Source organism: Seriola dumerili, unplaced genomic scaffold (genome assembly GCF_002260705.1).
Source record: "Seriola dumerili isolate Sdu_G_001 unplaced genomic scaffold, Sdu_1.0 BDQW01000413.1, whole genome shotgun sequence".
NCBI lineage: Eukaryota > Metazoa > Chordata > Actinopteri > Carangiformes > Carangidae > Seriola > Seriola dumerili.
Window position 1 is genome coordinate 157,743 of NW_019174668.1, and position 18,296 is coordinate 176,038.

At 38.0% G+C, this 18,296-nt stretch overlaps 1 protein-coding gene across 1 annotated transcript in view; it reads right to left on the reverse strand.

Annotated features, from left to right (window-relative positions):
- The window catches only part of cntn5 (contactin 5), a 58,408-nt gene that overhangs the window by 13,754 nt on the left and 26,358 nt on the right, over window positions 1-18,296 (reverse strand). The window contains exons 7-13 of the mRNA XM_022761516.1: window positions 16,262-16,443; window positions 12,040-12,176; window positions 11,753-11,882; window positions 8,525-8,669; window positions 4,030-4,157; window positions 3,470-3,645; window positions 1,345-1,465 (exon numbers count right to left, since the gene is read on the reverse strand). Of these exons, the coding sequence (XP_022617237.1) occupies window positions 1,345-1,465; window positions 3,470-3,645; window positions 4,030-4,157; window positions 8,525-8,669; window positions 11,753-11,882; window positions 12,040-12,176; window positions 16,262-16,443 (1,019 nt within the window). The remainder of the gene's footprint in view (window positions 1-1,344; window positions 1,466-3,469; window positions 3,646-4,029; window positions 4,158-8,524; window positions 8,670-11,752; window positions 11,883-12,039; window positions 12,177-16,261; window positions 16,444-18,296) is intronic.

The window sequence follows — 18,296 nt, forward strand, 5'->3', positions numbered from 1 at the left end:
TACAGCTGAACATATGTTTACCTTAGTCTTCAGAAGTAAATGTAATCTGCAAGTGCAGCAAACGTCTAAGGACTCTGGGGGGAACAGCTGTAAATGAAAAGCTGGCAGCTGGTACACTCAATGAAAACCAATCTACTGTGTCTCCAAAAAGTGCCCATTAGAAGGTTATGCTGAAAGGTGCATTTGCATTTCCGGACATTAAGATGCATTTTGTGTCACTATAGGAACAGTGAGCACCAACACCATCGCATAAACCCTCCCCTGTAGCAGTGCTTGATGTTGAATGACAATAATTAAATACATCAATACTATAGTGGAGATGGGTGATAAGGCTGAAATACATATTTTTTTCTGATATAGATGTATAAAATGATATGGCAAAACCACCCCAAATACCTCACTTAAATTTGTCCTTCACAATTTCTTTGGCAACAGAATTTCTGTAAAGCGATAACACTATACCTACCAACCTTACCCAACGCCCCGCCTTCACACAACTCCACTGAAACTCAATTATAATACTATAATAGTGAATTATTGCCCACCCAAACCAAACTCAATTTAGCTTTCGCTGGATGTCGGGTCCTAAAATGTAAGTGCTTGCCATCTCACAGGAAACCCTCCTTGGGCTAGGAAACATGAATAAAGGCTCACATGCTAAATGGCTGCATCACAGCCTTAAAACATGTATTACTGTGTCATCCTAAGGAAGTCAAAAACAGACCACAAGCTGCTTGGACAATAATCGTTACGTTACATTATCAGCAACATTCAGAAACTGCCACAGAATCTGATCACTAGACATTCAGCCAATCTGTTTAACAGCTCAATTAAACTTGTTCATGCAGACAGACCGTCTGTACAGCCACATTCATGGTGACCATAAAAAATTAGCCAAGATGATCAAAAGGAGGCAATAACGTGGAAACAGTCATTGTGCGATTGTGTCCACCGGGAGCAAATTTCGAATGTCTAATTAACCAACTTCTGAGACCTGCTGCACTGGAAGCAAATCTGTGGCTAATTTCCTGGATTCACTGAAAATGCTAACATTATTTCACAGTATTGCCAAGTGCTTTAAAGGACAGGAACGCAAATTTTTAATCTATAATAAAACATTAGTTAGGTACCCACATGTACACTGATCATTCCTCCTGTTCCTGCTCAAAACTAGTCGTTCTTTCTCAGTGTGTCTCAGTGTCCAGGAATAAACTTTCCAATAATAATTCAGCATTCTATTCGAGGGTGGTGGTTCAGTTCAGGGGGGTCAGTGAGTCGCTACGTCCGGTAAAGAGTGTACAAGACATCACATAGTACTGGTGCACTGACAGGTAACAAGCTCACCTCGCACAAGAAGTTCAGCCTCTGCAAATACAGTGTCAGCACTGGTCTGGGCCCGACATCCGTACTTCCCAGCATGCTTCAACAAAATGCTCCTAATCATCAGATCCACTGTTGAAGACTGCTGCAATTGGTAAAGCAAAGCATAAAAAAGTTAGGTATTAAGAAGAGTAAAGAGTAAATGTGCTTGACACGAAAAAAAGCGTGATTCCTTTACATCTTGTAGAGGCTCATGTGGTTTGAGAGATTTCTGTTTAATTCAGGTGCTCGCTTCCTGCTACATTCTTTAGCTACCCTTATTTTCTCTCTGTTGAAATGAGAAATGCCTCAGGCAAGACTGGGAATAATTCAAGGTCTACAGGCAGCTGTTTAGCACGAAACCTGATTAAAATTACAAACCATGCATCAGCCAGGAATCTGTTGTGCCTGTAAAGGATTGTCACTGCAAATACTTTCCCTCCAGAGTATGGGTAGCAGCAGAGGACACATCAGGACAGATGTGATTTTAACATCCACTGTTGATAGAGGAATAGTGACATAAACAGGACTCCCTGCTCTCTTGCAAATTTGTTTTTAACTTCATTTTATGGTTGAGACACTAATGATTTTTTTTGTATTATGGAGAGGGGAAATCTCAGATGTTACTTAGTAAAAATATGACACTAAATTAATACAAAAAGGTTATTCCAGTGTGCGACATGAAGAGTAATATCCAAAACTTTGTTTTAAGTTGAGTTTACTTCTTATGATACAAAATGATGCATCTAAAAATAGATACACTGAAAAAGAGTAAACTGACCGTTTCAATTCACTTAAACACTTGATGATTAGTGTGTATAAGAGTGTTGTTCTACAGTAACCTTTTCTTTTCTGATGGTCTCTGTTGTTGATTCTCTGTTTCCCATGGATAACTCATCTGAACCGACCAGTGTGGTATATCTCTTATAAATATGCACAATGCACAATGGACAGTGTATATTTTGCTGAACACAATACCACTGTACACCAAATATGGTTAACCAGGGTAAAAATTACGACTTGTAATTAGGAATAAGTAAAATATAGATTTCATAATGGAGCCTACAAAAAAAAAGGTTAAAAAGTCAAAAGTGAAATGGCAAGGTTAACAATGCAACCTCGATGTTGAGGAGAGGCATAGGTTAAATGCCTCCCTGTTTGTGTATATTTTCATTTTCATTTGGAGAATTTATCCGACATCTTTCCCTGAGGATCCTCGACCCTGCATCCTTTGACCTTTTCTAGATGTCTTCAGTCAAACGGAGAGACAAACAAACAGAAACAACAAACCCAATTAGGCTCTTATTTTTTCAGAAGGGGCCTTACTACTGCGCAGTTGTTGTGAATGGATTTGTAACCATATTTATTACAAAGCCATAATTTGATAAGAAAGATGATGGTAGACCGTGTTACACATCTACAAAAGCCATAATACGCATTAAGAGATAGAAATATTCACCATGTTTCATATCTATTATTTCTCGTCTCCATCATTATTCAGTCTCTAGTTGTGTGTTTATTTTCACGAAAAGATACAATTTCACAGGTGCAAATCAAAACAACAGACTTTACTTTGATATACAGTATATGATTGCGTAATTCAATGGAGATCTTTGATGATACCTGGGGTAGTCAGCCTTTACTGAAACTGATTCTGATTTTCACCTATAGCAAGTGTTTGGTGCAATAAGTAGTAAAAAAATAATGAACATAAAGAGGCAACATAAAGTCAATTAAACAGATGAACAATTATACAGAGACAGAGTTGCAACAGAGACAGACAGACAGACAGACAGACAGACAGACAGACAGACAGACAGACAGAGACAGAGACAGACAGACAGACAGAGACAGACAGAGACAGACAGACAGACAGACAGACAGACAGACAGAGACAGACAGAGACAGACAGACAGACAGAGACAGACAGACAGACAGACAGACAGACAGACAGACAGACAGACAGACAGACAGACAGACAGACAGACAGACAGAGACAGACAGAGACAGACAGACAGACAGACAGACAGACAGACAGACAGACAGACAGACAGACAGACAGACAGATAGATACTCTTTATCCTATTTTTGCTCTTACTCTCACTCTTACTGTTTGGATGTATTCAAAGTGGCCGCCATCCTGCTGAAAGTTGATTGGTCTCTGGTTGAAAAACCATTGAAAAGCCACATCCAGCGACGAGTCATGTGTTGCCTTGCAGCTCAGCACCACGCTCTCCCCCACTGTCACCTCCACTCTGATTGGGCTAAGCTCCACACGCATGGCCTCTGGAAGCACAAAGCTGCTGCACTGTCACCTCAGGCTAACCCAGAGCAGCTGCATTTGAGTGTGACATCACTGCCAGAGCAATCATGAAAAACCCAGCCCTAACCTGGGAAACAACACTCACTTTTGTCAGTTAAATATCCTGCTTAGCTCTGATCTAGACTGTGCACAGTGCATCTGTGAGACAGAGGTCTTTACAATGTTAAAGTGTGTCCTTGTAATATGATTCTTGAATGCGAGAGCGCTTGGTTCACGGTTGAGCAAGCACGATAAATTTCCTGGCACCCGAGCAAAAGTGGGAGGAAAAAATGACATTGGGGACTGTTTACTAGTGGCCGACTTGTGCTAATTTGGCAGAAAATAAAGGCCCCCAGGGCATCACTTACCTTTTACCCACAGTATGGCAGTCATCTCTGCTGAGCCCAACTGATTCTCTGCCCGACACACATAGCTCCCCTCATCCGCTCGGCTGGAGTTAACAATTCTCAGGGTGTTGTTCCGTAACAACATAATCCTGTGAGAAAGGACACAAAAATCAATACTGGTATGAGAAACAAATTCACGTACGAACAGTTGCACTACAAGTTCAGGCATGAGGTTATGTGTTTGTGGTTGTGTCGGGTTACAAGAATAGCAATATTCACTGGGGATGAGAATAAAAAAAAAACTTAAAACAAACTGCTCAGATATTCTTGAAATAATCATCCACAAGAGATTCCAGTGGAAAATATAAAATAATATTATGTTTACAGCTAACAAGTTATTATCACTGAATTGAAGGACAAAAAGCATCTGACAGTAAGTTGTTTGTGTTATGAAAAAGCTCAGAGGAATGAGACATGTGAAGTCAAGAACAGTGTTTGTATTTGTTGTGTAACCTTCAACAAGCAAACATGGAGGTAAACCTTTTTCAGTAAAGAGCAATCAACAATTTAAATGTGATAACGAATGTGATTTGCAGATACCACTGAGTAGCCATATCTTGAACAGGATTAAAACACATGGTATTAAAGACACAAACCAAAGCATTGCTATAAGGAGCAAAAAAAAACAAAAAACAAAACAAAGTATTCATCTGACTTTCAATGTGGGTACAATGATGCACAATATCTTGTCTTGTGCCTTTACAAGAACACAACAGGCAGCCATTTGCGTAATTACAGTATAATTTAGAATTGATTAAAGGAAAATCTCAGAACATTTGTGGAGAACAGTACACAACATGAAATAAAATAGATGTTATGATTCTTTCTTCCTCTGCATCAATATTTCCATAAATCTAAATAAATGTTGCATTCATCATTCACAGTGCTCATGAATCCACCTGACAAACCTTAAGTACTGCTACATTCACTGAATCTAAAGCAAAAATCTGTCAAACCACACTATGCACATCGCCGAGCTGTCGTCCTGGGGAACACAAGTGTAATAGAGAGAAAAAACAACTCCACGTCTGCATTCATAAGTAGCCCCTTATCCAGCTGAAGGACACTAACAATATGGTATTAACAGTTTGCTCTGACTTGTAAATAACAGCTGGAGAATTAAGCGCTTGACATTACATAGTAGAGGATGTAAATGTATCCAACAACACTGGAAGCAGGTGTGTGAGCAGACGGCTGCAGAGCAGGAATCATGTGAAAATATAGCATTGTGAGTTATGTTAAAGGACTGCTTTCCCCTCAGTGTCCAATGCAAACCACTGTTATTCAAAATATATATAATTATATAACATTTGATTTCAGCATGGCCTACAGAGGTGGGGATGCATATTTACAAAGTTATATTTTTCTTATTCCAAAAACAATTTAATCCCAAATCAAACAATCAAAACAATGGGAGGGGTGTGAGGTATTCTTGTCTTTTAATTGAATTCATTTTGGTTGGCATTTATATTTATTTATACTTACACTAAGCTCTTTCATCATGGGCGAGGTGATTGAAATTGGCAAAGAGAAACTCATGAAGGCGTGACAAAATCTTGCCACACATAGACAATTCAGAAGCAATCTGCAGCCAGGAGACATTTTTCAAATTAGGGAGGAAATTCACATCCGACAAGGACACTGAGGCAGAAAGGACAAGATAGGGACTGTTGGGTATACAGAATATGCAAATCAATTCAACCTTAGGAAATTTAGGGGAAACATTAGAAGATCACAGCAAACCTATAGCATTTAAAAATATATATGTTTTAACCTGAAGCAAGGTTTCAAACTGACTGCTCCCGAATGCTCATTATTTATATATAAAATCATTCATCAATAATGGATTTGAAAACCTTTCACAATTTTTATATTTAAAAATTGCCAAATATGCATCTACTTACTGTCTTAAACAAAGGGTCTGTGGGTTTCAATTGAGTCTGCCACGTACTTTCATACTAATGGGATTAATACTTTCTATTTAAGAGACAAAAGCCCTGAACATTAGCGGAAATCCATGTTAATTACAAACCTTCATTAAGTCAGCACAGCTGTCAATGCCAGATAAACGTGAAGCTGTTTCGATTCCTTCTCTGTTCTTCCAAGAATAGAACGTCTCTCCATCCATAAACTCTTTACTTTACTATAGGTAATGGCAGAAAATCCTTGCAGGAGTCACCCTGGCCAAGACCTGAAAACACATGACTCCTCTTGTTTATTTTGGCTTTTTTAGATAGAAATCACCCTTTCACAAGGTTGATCTCCAGTTGAGCGGTGACCACCCCGCCCCGCCTAAAAACACTATCTTATCCAGTTCGTTAATTCACTATAGTACTGTTAAGTTGCAACAAACATCCTATTAGAGTATCAAACTCTAATTGGATTTGAGTTTTCGATTATAAAAAGCACTTGGTATAAGACCTTGAGAGGAATCTGTGAGGAAAGTTACAATTACTGATTGCAGAAATTATTTAAGATCATGAAGAAAATGAACCACATCCATATATAATGCAAACACTTAATAGTGAATGATGAATTAAGCTGACGGGAGAGATTAACTAGCTGCTTTGCCAATATTTTTTCTGAACAATTGTCTGCTCTCCTAAGACACGACTTCGGTCAGATAAAGTCAGATAAAAACAAGATCAGGGCGTTGGAACAGGTATGAATTTCACCGTCGTGTACGTCGCCACTGAAAAATAGATTTGTAAGGGTTTGACAAATACCTCAAAGGCTTTATCAGATCCAGACAAGTCAGGGCCATTAATCACCATTTTAGGACAATACACTCACTAACTTATCCCCATCCATCAGTTCCACTGGAGCCAGCTCTTTTAGAGAAAATAGAAAATTACCTCTGAGGACCATTTTCCTTTCAATGGGAAATTAAATATTTTGCAGATTTGCACCAGTCTCTGAAATTACCATGTTGAACTAATTCCTGAACACTCTCCTTCTTTCCACCTGTTAAAGGTATTAAGATTTGTCGCTGCCTGTTTGAAGGAGCGACACACTGCGGATCTGATTATCAACTGGATGCCCTTGCTGCAAGGCTGTTGAACAGACTGCTGAATCTTGGCTGATAAACAGAGGACCCATTCTCTCACTCAAAACTCAGGATGCTCAGCAGTGACTGATAATTTTTGTGGTGTCGCTCAGTTTGATTGATGGACCCTCGCCCTGCTCAACCCCCTCTAGGTACCACAGAGAGATGTTTCTCATAAAAGATGATGTATCAAACTGCATGTGAATTCCAAATGCAATTGTACAGTCTAAATTGTCAGCATCCGTGAGAAGGAGGTGGGGTTGAGTATGCGTCCCCGGAGCTTTGCCAGTACCTTAGGTGTTTTATTTTAGCAGTGACACTTAATTTCAGTTACAGTAATGAAACTGTGATGTGTTACAACGAGACATGTATACAATTCCTCAAAGGCCTGAGCCAGAATGCTAACACTTGAATTTATGCCATGAAACTATGACGAAAAACAATATAGAGATATTGAGGGGACAAACTTTTCATGACTTCATACATATTTTACAGGGCAATTAACTTTCTCTCACAATATTCTCTTCTCTAAACTGTGCAGAAGAAAAAAATCTGGTACTATTTATAACTAAGAGCCAGTAAATCCACCCCTGCCTTCAAAGAAAATGTATACAATCTATCCCAGTGGTAACAGCAAAAATGGATCCTTTGTGTGTATGTCTAAAATTCTGAACCATGGCCTCTGCTGTTTTGGATGCACAATAAAGGACTAAAGGCAGATCACTATTTCAGTGATCTTTCCTGATACAATATCATTTTGTATGCATGTTTTACACGTCTCCCTTTCTTTTCAATACCACACATTGTACCAGCACAAAGGCATAGGTGTTATGACAGTATAATTGTGCAATTCTAAAGATGTGTCAAACAGTAGAGATCTACTATACTGTTTCTACTAAACGATTTATCTCTGGCTTTATTAGGCCAATGATGACGATGTTGCAAATCAGTGACCAGGAAAGCTTTATGGCACCAATGTGTGTCATATACTTAACTCACTACTTTAGCCCAATCAGACATTTCCATCTGGATATTTTATCTATAAATGTTGTTTTTTTTTTTCCAATTTAAAAAATAAATAAATGACTGTATCACAATATTCAGTATGCTGCTATGAACTAAGTATGTGTTGTTATGAATATGTGCTGAAAAGAAGACTTTATATTGGGTTAAGGTTTGAACACCTGCACTGCTGAAGTGTCCTTGAGAAGAACACCGGATTCTTACCAGCTTTGGGGCTCCTACAAACTGCATGTAAATGGACAATCTTACAGAGATCAACAACTCAGTGTAGTTCAAATTTCTTATAGCAATACATTATAACTGACAGATCAAAATGAGATAATCCAGTAAGTAAATAGCTACTTCTATTTGAGAGTGAAACATGATGCATGTAAATTGCTGCTGTACCTTTTATTTGGCTGTATCCTTCTGTCTCCTCTCTTCCATGTTATCCGTGGTTTGGGCGACGCTCTGGGTTTGCATTCGATTGATACGTCTTTTCCAAGCGTGGCGATGACCCGGATGGGATTGGGGACAAAAACAGGTGCCGATGCTGTGTAAGAAAAACACACAACATTTTAGGATGTATTAAAAAATAGATAAATTCAGAAAAAAATCTAGACCATCTTGTGATGGAATGACACCAGCTCCAACACCCATCAACAGCTGATGCTGAGTCATGTGTACTCATCTAATGAGAATCATTGCGAATGCAAAAAATGTGGCTCTCCTTCTTCTCTCAGATCTCAGCATCAGTACAATTTTAACTGACAGACTTCAGAAATGGGTGGGTCTCTCTGACTGTGTATTAGCTTGGTTTCAATCTTATTTAACTGGTGGACAGTCTTTTGTCAGACTAGGTGCTCATACAGTATATCTGATACTTACGCTATTCAACATGGTATTCCTCAAGGGAGCATTCTTGGCCCCATTTTATTTTCACCATATATGTTCCCACTGGGAAACATTATCAACCATCACCATGTCAATTACCAGTTTTATCCTGATGATATACAATTGTACATCTGTTTCGCCAAATGACCCCAATGCACGGCATGCTCTTATTTCTTGTCTCACAGACATTAATGTATGGATGGGCAAAAACTAAATACAAAAAAAACCCCTGAGATTCTTATAATAGGAACAATAGCAGCCGGCTAATAAAAGTCGTATCATGGTCAACACACTAATATTCATATTGTAAGTGATTAATTATTTCCAAAGCCCTGTGCCTCACACAAGGTAAGGTGTGTGCTACCAGCTCGATGGAAAATGAGAATTCTCATGTTGCTCTATGTCCGCTGAATGGCACATCTATCGCCAAAACTTGACTAACTTATTTCCGTGAGTGAAATTTTCTGCCCCCTAGTGATAAAAAAACAAAACAAAAAACAGCTCACTTAATGCACTTTCAATCACTGTGTGGTTGCTAAAATGTAACAATTATAGATGTCATATGCATTCCACCTCATCAACTGTGGCATTTCAAAGTAATTATTTAAAAAATGCTACAGGGTTAGTATGACACATCATGAGTCAAAGCAAGGCTTGATCAAAATACTTATTTTTTTCACAGTAATAACTTGATTTTCCACAAGGTACAAAGCATGCTATTATTCATATACTGTATAATGTACCATACTTTGTCTTACGGTAATTCTGTGCTAATTCAGTATCCACTACAGTTATATAAATACACACTGTGTTGTGTTTTGAAGCCTAATTACTAAATAACTGTCATCATGTTACTGATTTGAACTGCTTATAGGAAAATTGTTTTTAACCCATATTTAACCAGGCTGCCTGAGTGAATAATAAATGCTAATATAAACCTTTTTAACAATTATGGGTTGCTCATGAAAACAAATAAAGCAGTAATGGTCTAAATAAGGCTTAAGGCATTAAAGTTGGTGTGCTACTGGTATAGAGTTGTATTACACATCAAGGCCATCTACTGGCTGCAAGGCTTTGTCAGCTGTGATTATTCAAATCCTGAGTGATGCTTTATACGTGACATTATAGACAATGACAATTCAATCCCATCTGTAGCTAAAGGCTGACCCCTCTCCCGGTAACACTTGTGTCTTTGAGCCTGAGTAGTTGCCTGAGTGGCAGAGGTCCCTCTAGACAGGGAAAGCAGCAGAAAACAGAGCAGTTGCTGTGAGTATTTGTTTTAATCAAAATAAGAGCAGGCCTGCAGCTGGTAGCAGCGGTACCCTTATTGCTTCACCCACTACCCTCCCAGAAGAGCTGGATCTGGGACAAGATCACAGGCATGAGGGCAGCCACTGCCCCCATGTAGCCTCCAGTGATCGCTCATCTTCAGCCTGTTATTAGCCATGTAATCTGTCCTGATAGTGTTTGCTTGTGGACATCTCCAGAGAGCACAGGTCACTGGGATGAGATGCCTGGGGGGTATAGTTATGAAAACATTCATCACCGGCTTCAAAATATCATCATTGTGACTATGACTCTAAGAAAGGCAAAAGCACCTCCTCCTCAGCTCAGATAAAGCTTATTAAATCTATAACTTTTGACTCTTGCAGACAACACAGTGAATTATAGTCAACTAAACAGTGGTCGTTGTACACAGATTTTAAACTGATGGTTTAGGAAAAAACATCAGTTACTGCAAATGGACAAAAAACTTTGTCCATTTCCAGTAAGATTTTCCAAATGCCACAGATTCCCTTCAAAAAAGGGCATGCCACACAGACAGTAAATCAAACTGTCCCTCAGGGAAACACAAAAGGGGAATGGGTGTCACCAGATGTGTCCCAGTATAGAGGATGACAAGGAGAAAATAGTGCATCAACACAGAACAGTGAACAGCCATTCAGTATGACTATTGTGTTTAGCCTGAAGCCTTAAAGGCTGAAGAACACACTTTCCTTGACTTTTAATGTCCTTAAATTTCCAAGTACATGTTATGCATATCCTGCTTCGTACAAAAAAGAAGTAGTTGTTTCAAATCAATGGCAAATTTGTACAATCTGAGTTGGAAATGGTGGATAATAATCATTTATTATACAATGACAATAGCACTGACTAATAAATATCTTATGAAAGTCATGTCCAAAGTGAAGGTTTGTTTTCTCTAAGTAATGCAGATTGCAATGTAGTCTGTGCTTTGATGACAAACAATAGAACGGAGATAAGACCCTAATGGAGTCATTAAACTCCATCAAAGAAACCATTGATGTCTCTCTTCTAGTGTGTGCTCCCATTAGTATAAATCTATACCTACAAGTCATTGCTTTTCATTCTCCTCAGGATAATGTAGAACTGTTCAAGACTCCCCTCAGCTTGATGTGTGCAGACACCTCATTGAATATAACCATAAGTGTCCTTCTTTTATTCATGCCGTCCACTACCGGGGTTAAATCAGGGACCATTGATTGGCAATCAGCACATCTCACAGTTCAGTGTTCACCACTTGCATTTCAATCTCACCTTACCTATCAACTGGTACCTTATTCAGATGCTAATACTTGGTCTGCAATTTTATTCTTTGCAGAGTATCAAGAAATATGCCTGGCAAAGCACAAAACTTACCTCATAAAATTTACACAAATCAATTTTTCTTTTAATGTTTTGTTTAGTCAGATTTAAATTATAAACCAAATGTGTAAATACCTAAAATCTTCAGCTCAGCATTGGAGTAGATGGCCCCATACTTATTTTCTGCGACACACTGGTACATTCCTGAGTCCGCCTGCTGCACTTTGTGAATGGTCATATCTCCATTCACAATTTCAACTTGACCCTGTAATGAGAAAAACGTATAAAGAAAGCACATGCCTGGATGTAGATATACTATACATAATGCTGCACATAGTGGACATGTACTTTTATAGGAATAATTCAGATGTTTCATGGTGTAATCAACAAAAGAAGAGGGCACTGTGTAGTGAGGAGGGTACCTGGGATGTCAAGGGCAAACCATTACGAAGCCAGCGATAGGTGGGCCGGGGTCTCCCTGTGGCCTTGCACTCCCATTGGAGCTTCTCTCCACTATCCATCTGAGTATCATTAATCATTCTGACCCACTGAGGAAAGGCTTTAAGAAAAAAAGATTTAAGAATAAGTAATATATCCTTGAAACACACACAAAGCACACAAGTATGGCTACCTATACTTAAGAGAAAGAGAAAGAATGGACATGGACAGTCAGCACAAAATATAAGAGGCCGTATTTAAAATAGTGGATGCAGTAATGTACTAAACCATTTTTTTGTAATCCCTTAATGCTACAGTCCTAAAAGAAGCAAAAATATACTTTAGGACATCAATAGAAAAAGTTGTGTTATTTATTTATTTTTTAAAACCAACTTGAGTACTCTGTTTGAACCTTTTGTATGACTTCCTTTTGGTGTACTGCCTTTTTATGTAACACATTTAGTTTTTTTCAGTCTTTTGAATATCTTTCTTAAGAATCCTTGAATCCTTAAACATCCTCGACACCCTGACATTCACTGCTTCTGTACTTTTGTCCACTGCAACACATATAAATCACACTTGTATGTCCAGACATACGACATCCTCTGTTATGTTCTTCAACCCTGAAGAACTGAAAGCAAAAGCATCTGTATTCTAATGAGATAAGCTGGCTCACAAGTACAATAGACATCAACAAAAGGCAAACGAATCTTATTTTTTATTTAATTAAGTACAAAAACACATGGGGCTTGTTCTACAACCAGGATTGAGATTTGTTCGAGACCAAACTGGCCTTTTAAACCAGTTTATCAGTTTATCTCAGACTTGCTTTCTTAGACATGGTTGTGAGTTCAAGGTTTTGACTAGGCTTGAATTACCTGAACAGATTTCCTGGAAGAAGACTAAGTTATTCCATGGCTAAATTAATTCTAAAATTAAACCCCAAAGCAATCGGTTTTAACTTCTGATTAATTCTATCTGTGAGTGGAAATACATGGATTATTTTCACTTAGATTATTGTGTCTCTTCAAATGTTCAAGCTGTGATTATTTTGGTCCAAAAAACCCCTCTGTACCAGCACACCTCTAGTCAAGACTAGGGATGTCACAATACCAGAATTTTGGGATCAATGAAATTGCATGATTCTCAATACCAAATTGGAGTCCACAGCAGAAAACAGAAAGCAACAGAGGCACACAAGCACATGCACACACCTCCATATAGTCAGTGTGCAAGCAGTAGTTAAAATTGACTAACAAGGTGACAGACTCATTTAAAAAGTCAGTGTAACATTTTTAAACAGACTGACGGTAGCTTAGTAGTATTATAAGCACCCAGCTCACATTATGAGCTGTCGCTATGTTAGCCCAAAGAACTTAACGTTAGCCTTGGTGAACGTTGCTATAACAGATGCCAGCTGCTGTAATTCACAATCAATAACGGTAACATTTCATGAACATTTTGATGACACGTTAACGTCTGAAACCCACTCACCCTGAATCCTGTGTACAGACCTGGATGCCTGTCTTTAAGCTGCTTAGATAAGTTTGAGGTGTTTCCTCCTGTCATTTGAAATGTTCTGTGGCACTGTTTGGTATATCTTAATCATCTTTAACTTGTCCTTTATGATCCGTGTAAAAATACAAAATATCTCCAAGTTGTGGTTTTTTTTGCACAAGTCTCAGCGGACCTGTTGCTGCACCTGCACTTGCTTCTTCCATTCCACATATTGTTGTTTTGTTTACTGTGTCTCCTTCTCCTCTTCCAGTTGATGTCAGACTAGGATGCTTGTAGGGTTATTATACTGGCCTTGTCAGTCCTGGAAGAATCACATTTCCAGTACCTACCACATCTCCAGTACCTACGGTATTGAAGAAAAACAAGTAGAGAATTTTGGCATCGACTTGGTACCAAAATATCGCTTCTTGTGACATCCATAAGTCAAGACCAACATGAACCATCAACCAAACAAACAGTTACTGACAGAATCTAACTCTGTGAGATCGATTAAATCATATTCTGAGATGTTTTTTGCTAAGTGCAAAGAAAATACAGTGGGGATCTTTACTGATGGGGCCCAGAGTTACACGGTTGTCAGGAAGAGGAAAACCAGCCAGCCTCTCCTCTCCTCTCCTCTCAGATCACGTTCATGTTTTTGTATCATGTTCATGAATATGTTCTTTTCTCTCCTTCCATTGCATGGCTGGCCCGTGCCATAGGCAAACTAGGCAACTGCCTTTTCCTAGAGGCCCCTTAACCAAAAAATGCTTTTGAAGCTTTTTTTTTTTTTTTCTTTTTTCCACAGCCTCTAGTTGCTTGTTTCCAAGCTGCATACAGAGTTCCAGTCCAACTCCACAAGCTACAGAGAATATCTGTCACAGCTCTAGATCTGAACACTGTATAGGCTCTATGCACTTTCCCTTTATCTAGTAGTCTCCTTTTTTCTACTGGGTCTTACATGTCATTGGGCATTTTTCAAATTTTGTAGATTTACAAGAATATAAAATTCACAAGGACCTTTTACTGGGACAGGCTCATTCTGTCAGTCTTGTGTAAAGGAGGGAATGTTAATCGGTCAGTCACTAACCCAAGCTTTTTTCCTTGATTTCCTTTATTTGTACTGTTTGCTGTAATATGTTTTTACCCTCAAATGAGACTTTTTGGAAATGCACATGGTGACATCAATACATATGCAACAAACACCAATTTGTATTGTTTAGATAAAACTTCCACATACAGTAGATTTGACATGTTTTATCTTTGTTCTGTTTATACAATAAAACTATATATAATCCTTCCTTTTCAAACACAAATGATGTACATTGCATAGTAGAGTATTTATTGTACAGTGTGTGCACAAAAAAGAAAACTCTCTCATTGAATTGCTTTCCCTACAGTAACATACCAAACACATTCTTTGCTGTTCTTTGCATACAGCGCCTTCAGTAGAAAGCTTTTTTTTTGTGTGGTTTGATTGAATGATTATGGTCAGGAAGTTCTCGCTCACAATGAAAGTTCACACTACCAGCTGACCTGTGTAAATTACATTTAGCGTGAGCCTGCTACAAATTAGGCTCCCTATTCTCCTTGTGATGTCAACAGAATGGAGGTTGCCAAGAAGTGCAGGGCCTTGGAAATGTGTCCTACGAAGGCCGAGGCAGTCCATTATCTTGGTGCTGTGCACATGGCACAGACAGAGAAGAATGGAGGACGTGCATCCTCATAGATAAGTTTATGATCACAGGCAAAGGCAGTAATTCAACAAGCTTACTTGTAAATCACATTGGTTGAAAACTGTTCTTAACTGAGGTCCATCCTAAAGGTGATATGCAAACACTGCACATACTGTACATGACAGAAACCCACTATACACTGCATAATGAAAAATAAATGTGATCATTTATTGATTAAAGAAGAATTTATGTTTTTAGTTGATATTTGTGGTGATAAACATACATTTGGTAAAATAAGTAATAGTAGTGTATACTTGCATTGGATTTAAGCTGAGAATATTGCAATGTATGTATAGATACACTTTGGTCCTAATTATTGGTATTTGTAACAACAGTTTATATTATATAATTAATGAGTTATTCCAATCTGTTAAGTAACACTTGTGCTTTTGTCGTGACAAAAAACCATTAAAAACAGATGGAAACCTTATACCTATTATTTTATACACCTTATACCTTGGATGTATAAAACTACCAGAGAAAGAAAATCATGACAAAAGATCAAGATCTTTGAAAAACACAAAGAACAACTACAATCCATCAAAAATAACAACTAAAAAGAGAAATATTTCAGAGCATTTTTGCCTGTAACAAAACACACCTCACTGTTAAAATGATGGTGTTTAAAAGAACCACACTTCCCTCAACTAAAAGAAACAGCTCATTCATTAGGATGATGAACAGTTGTTCTGGAACTATCTGCGATGGGTGTGTAATTAGTCCATGGACTGCTCAGCAAATTTACATGGGCCAGAAATGGTCCCCAGCCATGAGATTTGACAGTACTTTTAGATTATATCTGGGGAAACTGCAGAATGACCAGAATAGCTCATCAAAAAGTTGAATAGTAGTTTAGACAACTAGTACTACTGTACACATCAACACTTGTTTTCTTATATTGCACAATGTATGAATGCTGTAGAAAAGTGAAAGATTAAAAAAATTACAGGAATGAGAACATGCTCAGACTCACTGTAGACCTGTAGATGTCCTTTGAAAGCGGTGCCTCCTCTTGGATTCTCAGCTTTGCACTCATACATGCCCGAGTCCTCCAGCTGAATGCTGGGAATCTCCAGCACAGCCTGGGACTTCCGAAGCCTTGCTTTCTTGGGGATGTTGCCATTTATCTTCCTCCATGTGATTGTCGGCACTGGACTGTGGAAGGAGAGCAGTAAAATTACACACTTAATACAGTCTAGGAGAGTAAGCAGTGATTACAGCATATGATATGGGAGCTGCATTTTTGCTCTATAAAATAAGAACATTACCATTAAATATAAGATAAATTCATATACCTTCATAGACTGATCTGTCATCTGACAATGACCTATTAATAATATCTGTAATTATTGAGGACATTTTTGTGTTATCTTTTAGTTAAAATATCAAAAAGATTATCTCCAGCTATTCCCTGGTTTTACTTACAATTTCTGAGTTTTTACATTCTTATTTAAACTGCATGTGTTGACTATTGTTGAACTCGTGCTTAATGCTCCATCAATTTATTGATTTATCAAATTACCTGAGTTTTGGACAAGCAATTTGTGACCTCATTGTGAGTTTTTGGACATTTTCATCTTTTTTTATTTTTTGAATACACGATTATTAAAGAATCATATCAGTAAAGAAAGTCATTGTTAGTTCAGCCGATCAATCAATCAAAGACATTTTAAAATTATAACATTTTACGGTAGCAAACATCTGCAATGACGTACAGATCCCAGAAGTCCTTAATTTGCAATGAAGAATTGACACACCATGATGTCTATTTAATGTTGGTTCTGCTCTACATGTGAATCATTAACCTTTTGACCACTCATGATGTATTTACTGTACCAAATGACCCCCACATTAGACACAAGGTTTCAGAGGGACAGTGACAATATTCTAATCAGGTTATTATAACAGCCAGAGCAATTTTTATGATTAGTTTACGAGCGGTGTCATCTATCCTCGCTTATTCGTGGATTGCCCTATAGATCCTTATGATAGATGACTTGCGCACGCAGAGAATGTCTTGCTATACACTCAGTATCAGTAATGCTCTCTTGTATGACAACTGGAATAGACAGGTCTCTGAAAGATGGAAATGTGACACCATGCAAACCTCCAGTGAACCCATCAATCATTTAGCCAAGATGGAAATGTTACATCCCTGAGCTTTTTTATCTGTTCTAAATTCACAAGGACATAGAAGTGCTCTTGGCTACAATGGCTCCAATTAAGATTCAGAGCATGTTTTAAATTAAAAAAATATTTTTTTTTTTTTTCTATTTTGGAGTTTTGGTGTTTTGTGCCTCATTTTGAAGACAAATGTTTTAAGCATTTTCTTTTACTTTGTTTTTTTTTAATAGCTAACTCATTACCTTACAGCATGCATTTAGGTTTCCTCACATCACTGGGAGTGTGAAGCAACATACTGAATAACAGTCAGTATTTTCAGACAAATTTCAGTTCCTTTAGCCCCCAGTTCTGCACATGAATTTGCGGAATGAAATACATCATATACGCTGACCTATTCACAGACAGTCACAATATTTACACTTTTACTCGATATTTATGTAACATGCGTTTCAGTTAATCCCTGAAAAAATGAATACATTTAATTTGACCTATTTCTCAGAGACACATTAATCCAGTCAAATAATGTAAAAAAAACTATCATGAGTCACTGTCATCACTTGTATCTCCCCACCTACAGACAGTTATATATTGTAATAGTGTGTTAAATCAGCAGCAAAATGGTTCCATACATTATGGGTCCAGGGGCAAAATCTGGAGCCTGAGGTAAAATCAGATGTCTGTGTGGGGCCATTTGTTGGTACTTGGCATCTTCATTTTAATGCCCCTGTGGCGTGTAAGAACAATATAAACACACACTAACAAAAGGCATAGCTATGAATGCAGTACTCATGAATATGGCATGCAGTTACGAGGCACCTTCTTATATGCTACAAATGGAGACCTTTGCTCAAAACAAAACTCTGGACTGGCAAGAGAACATAGCA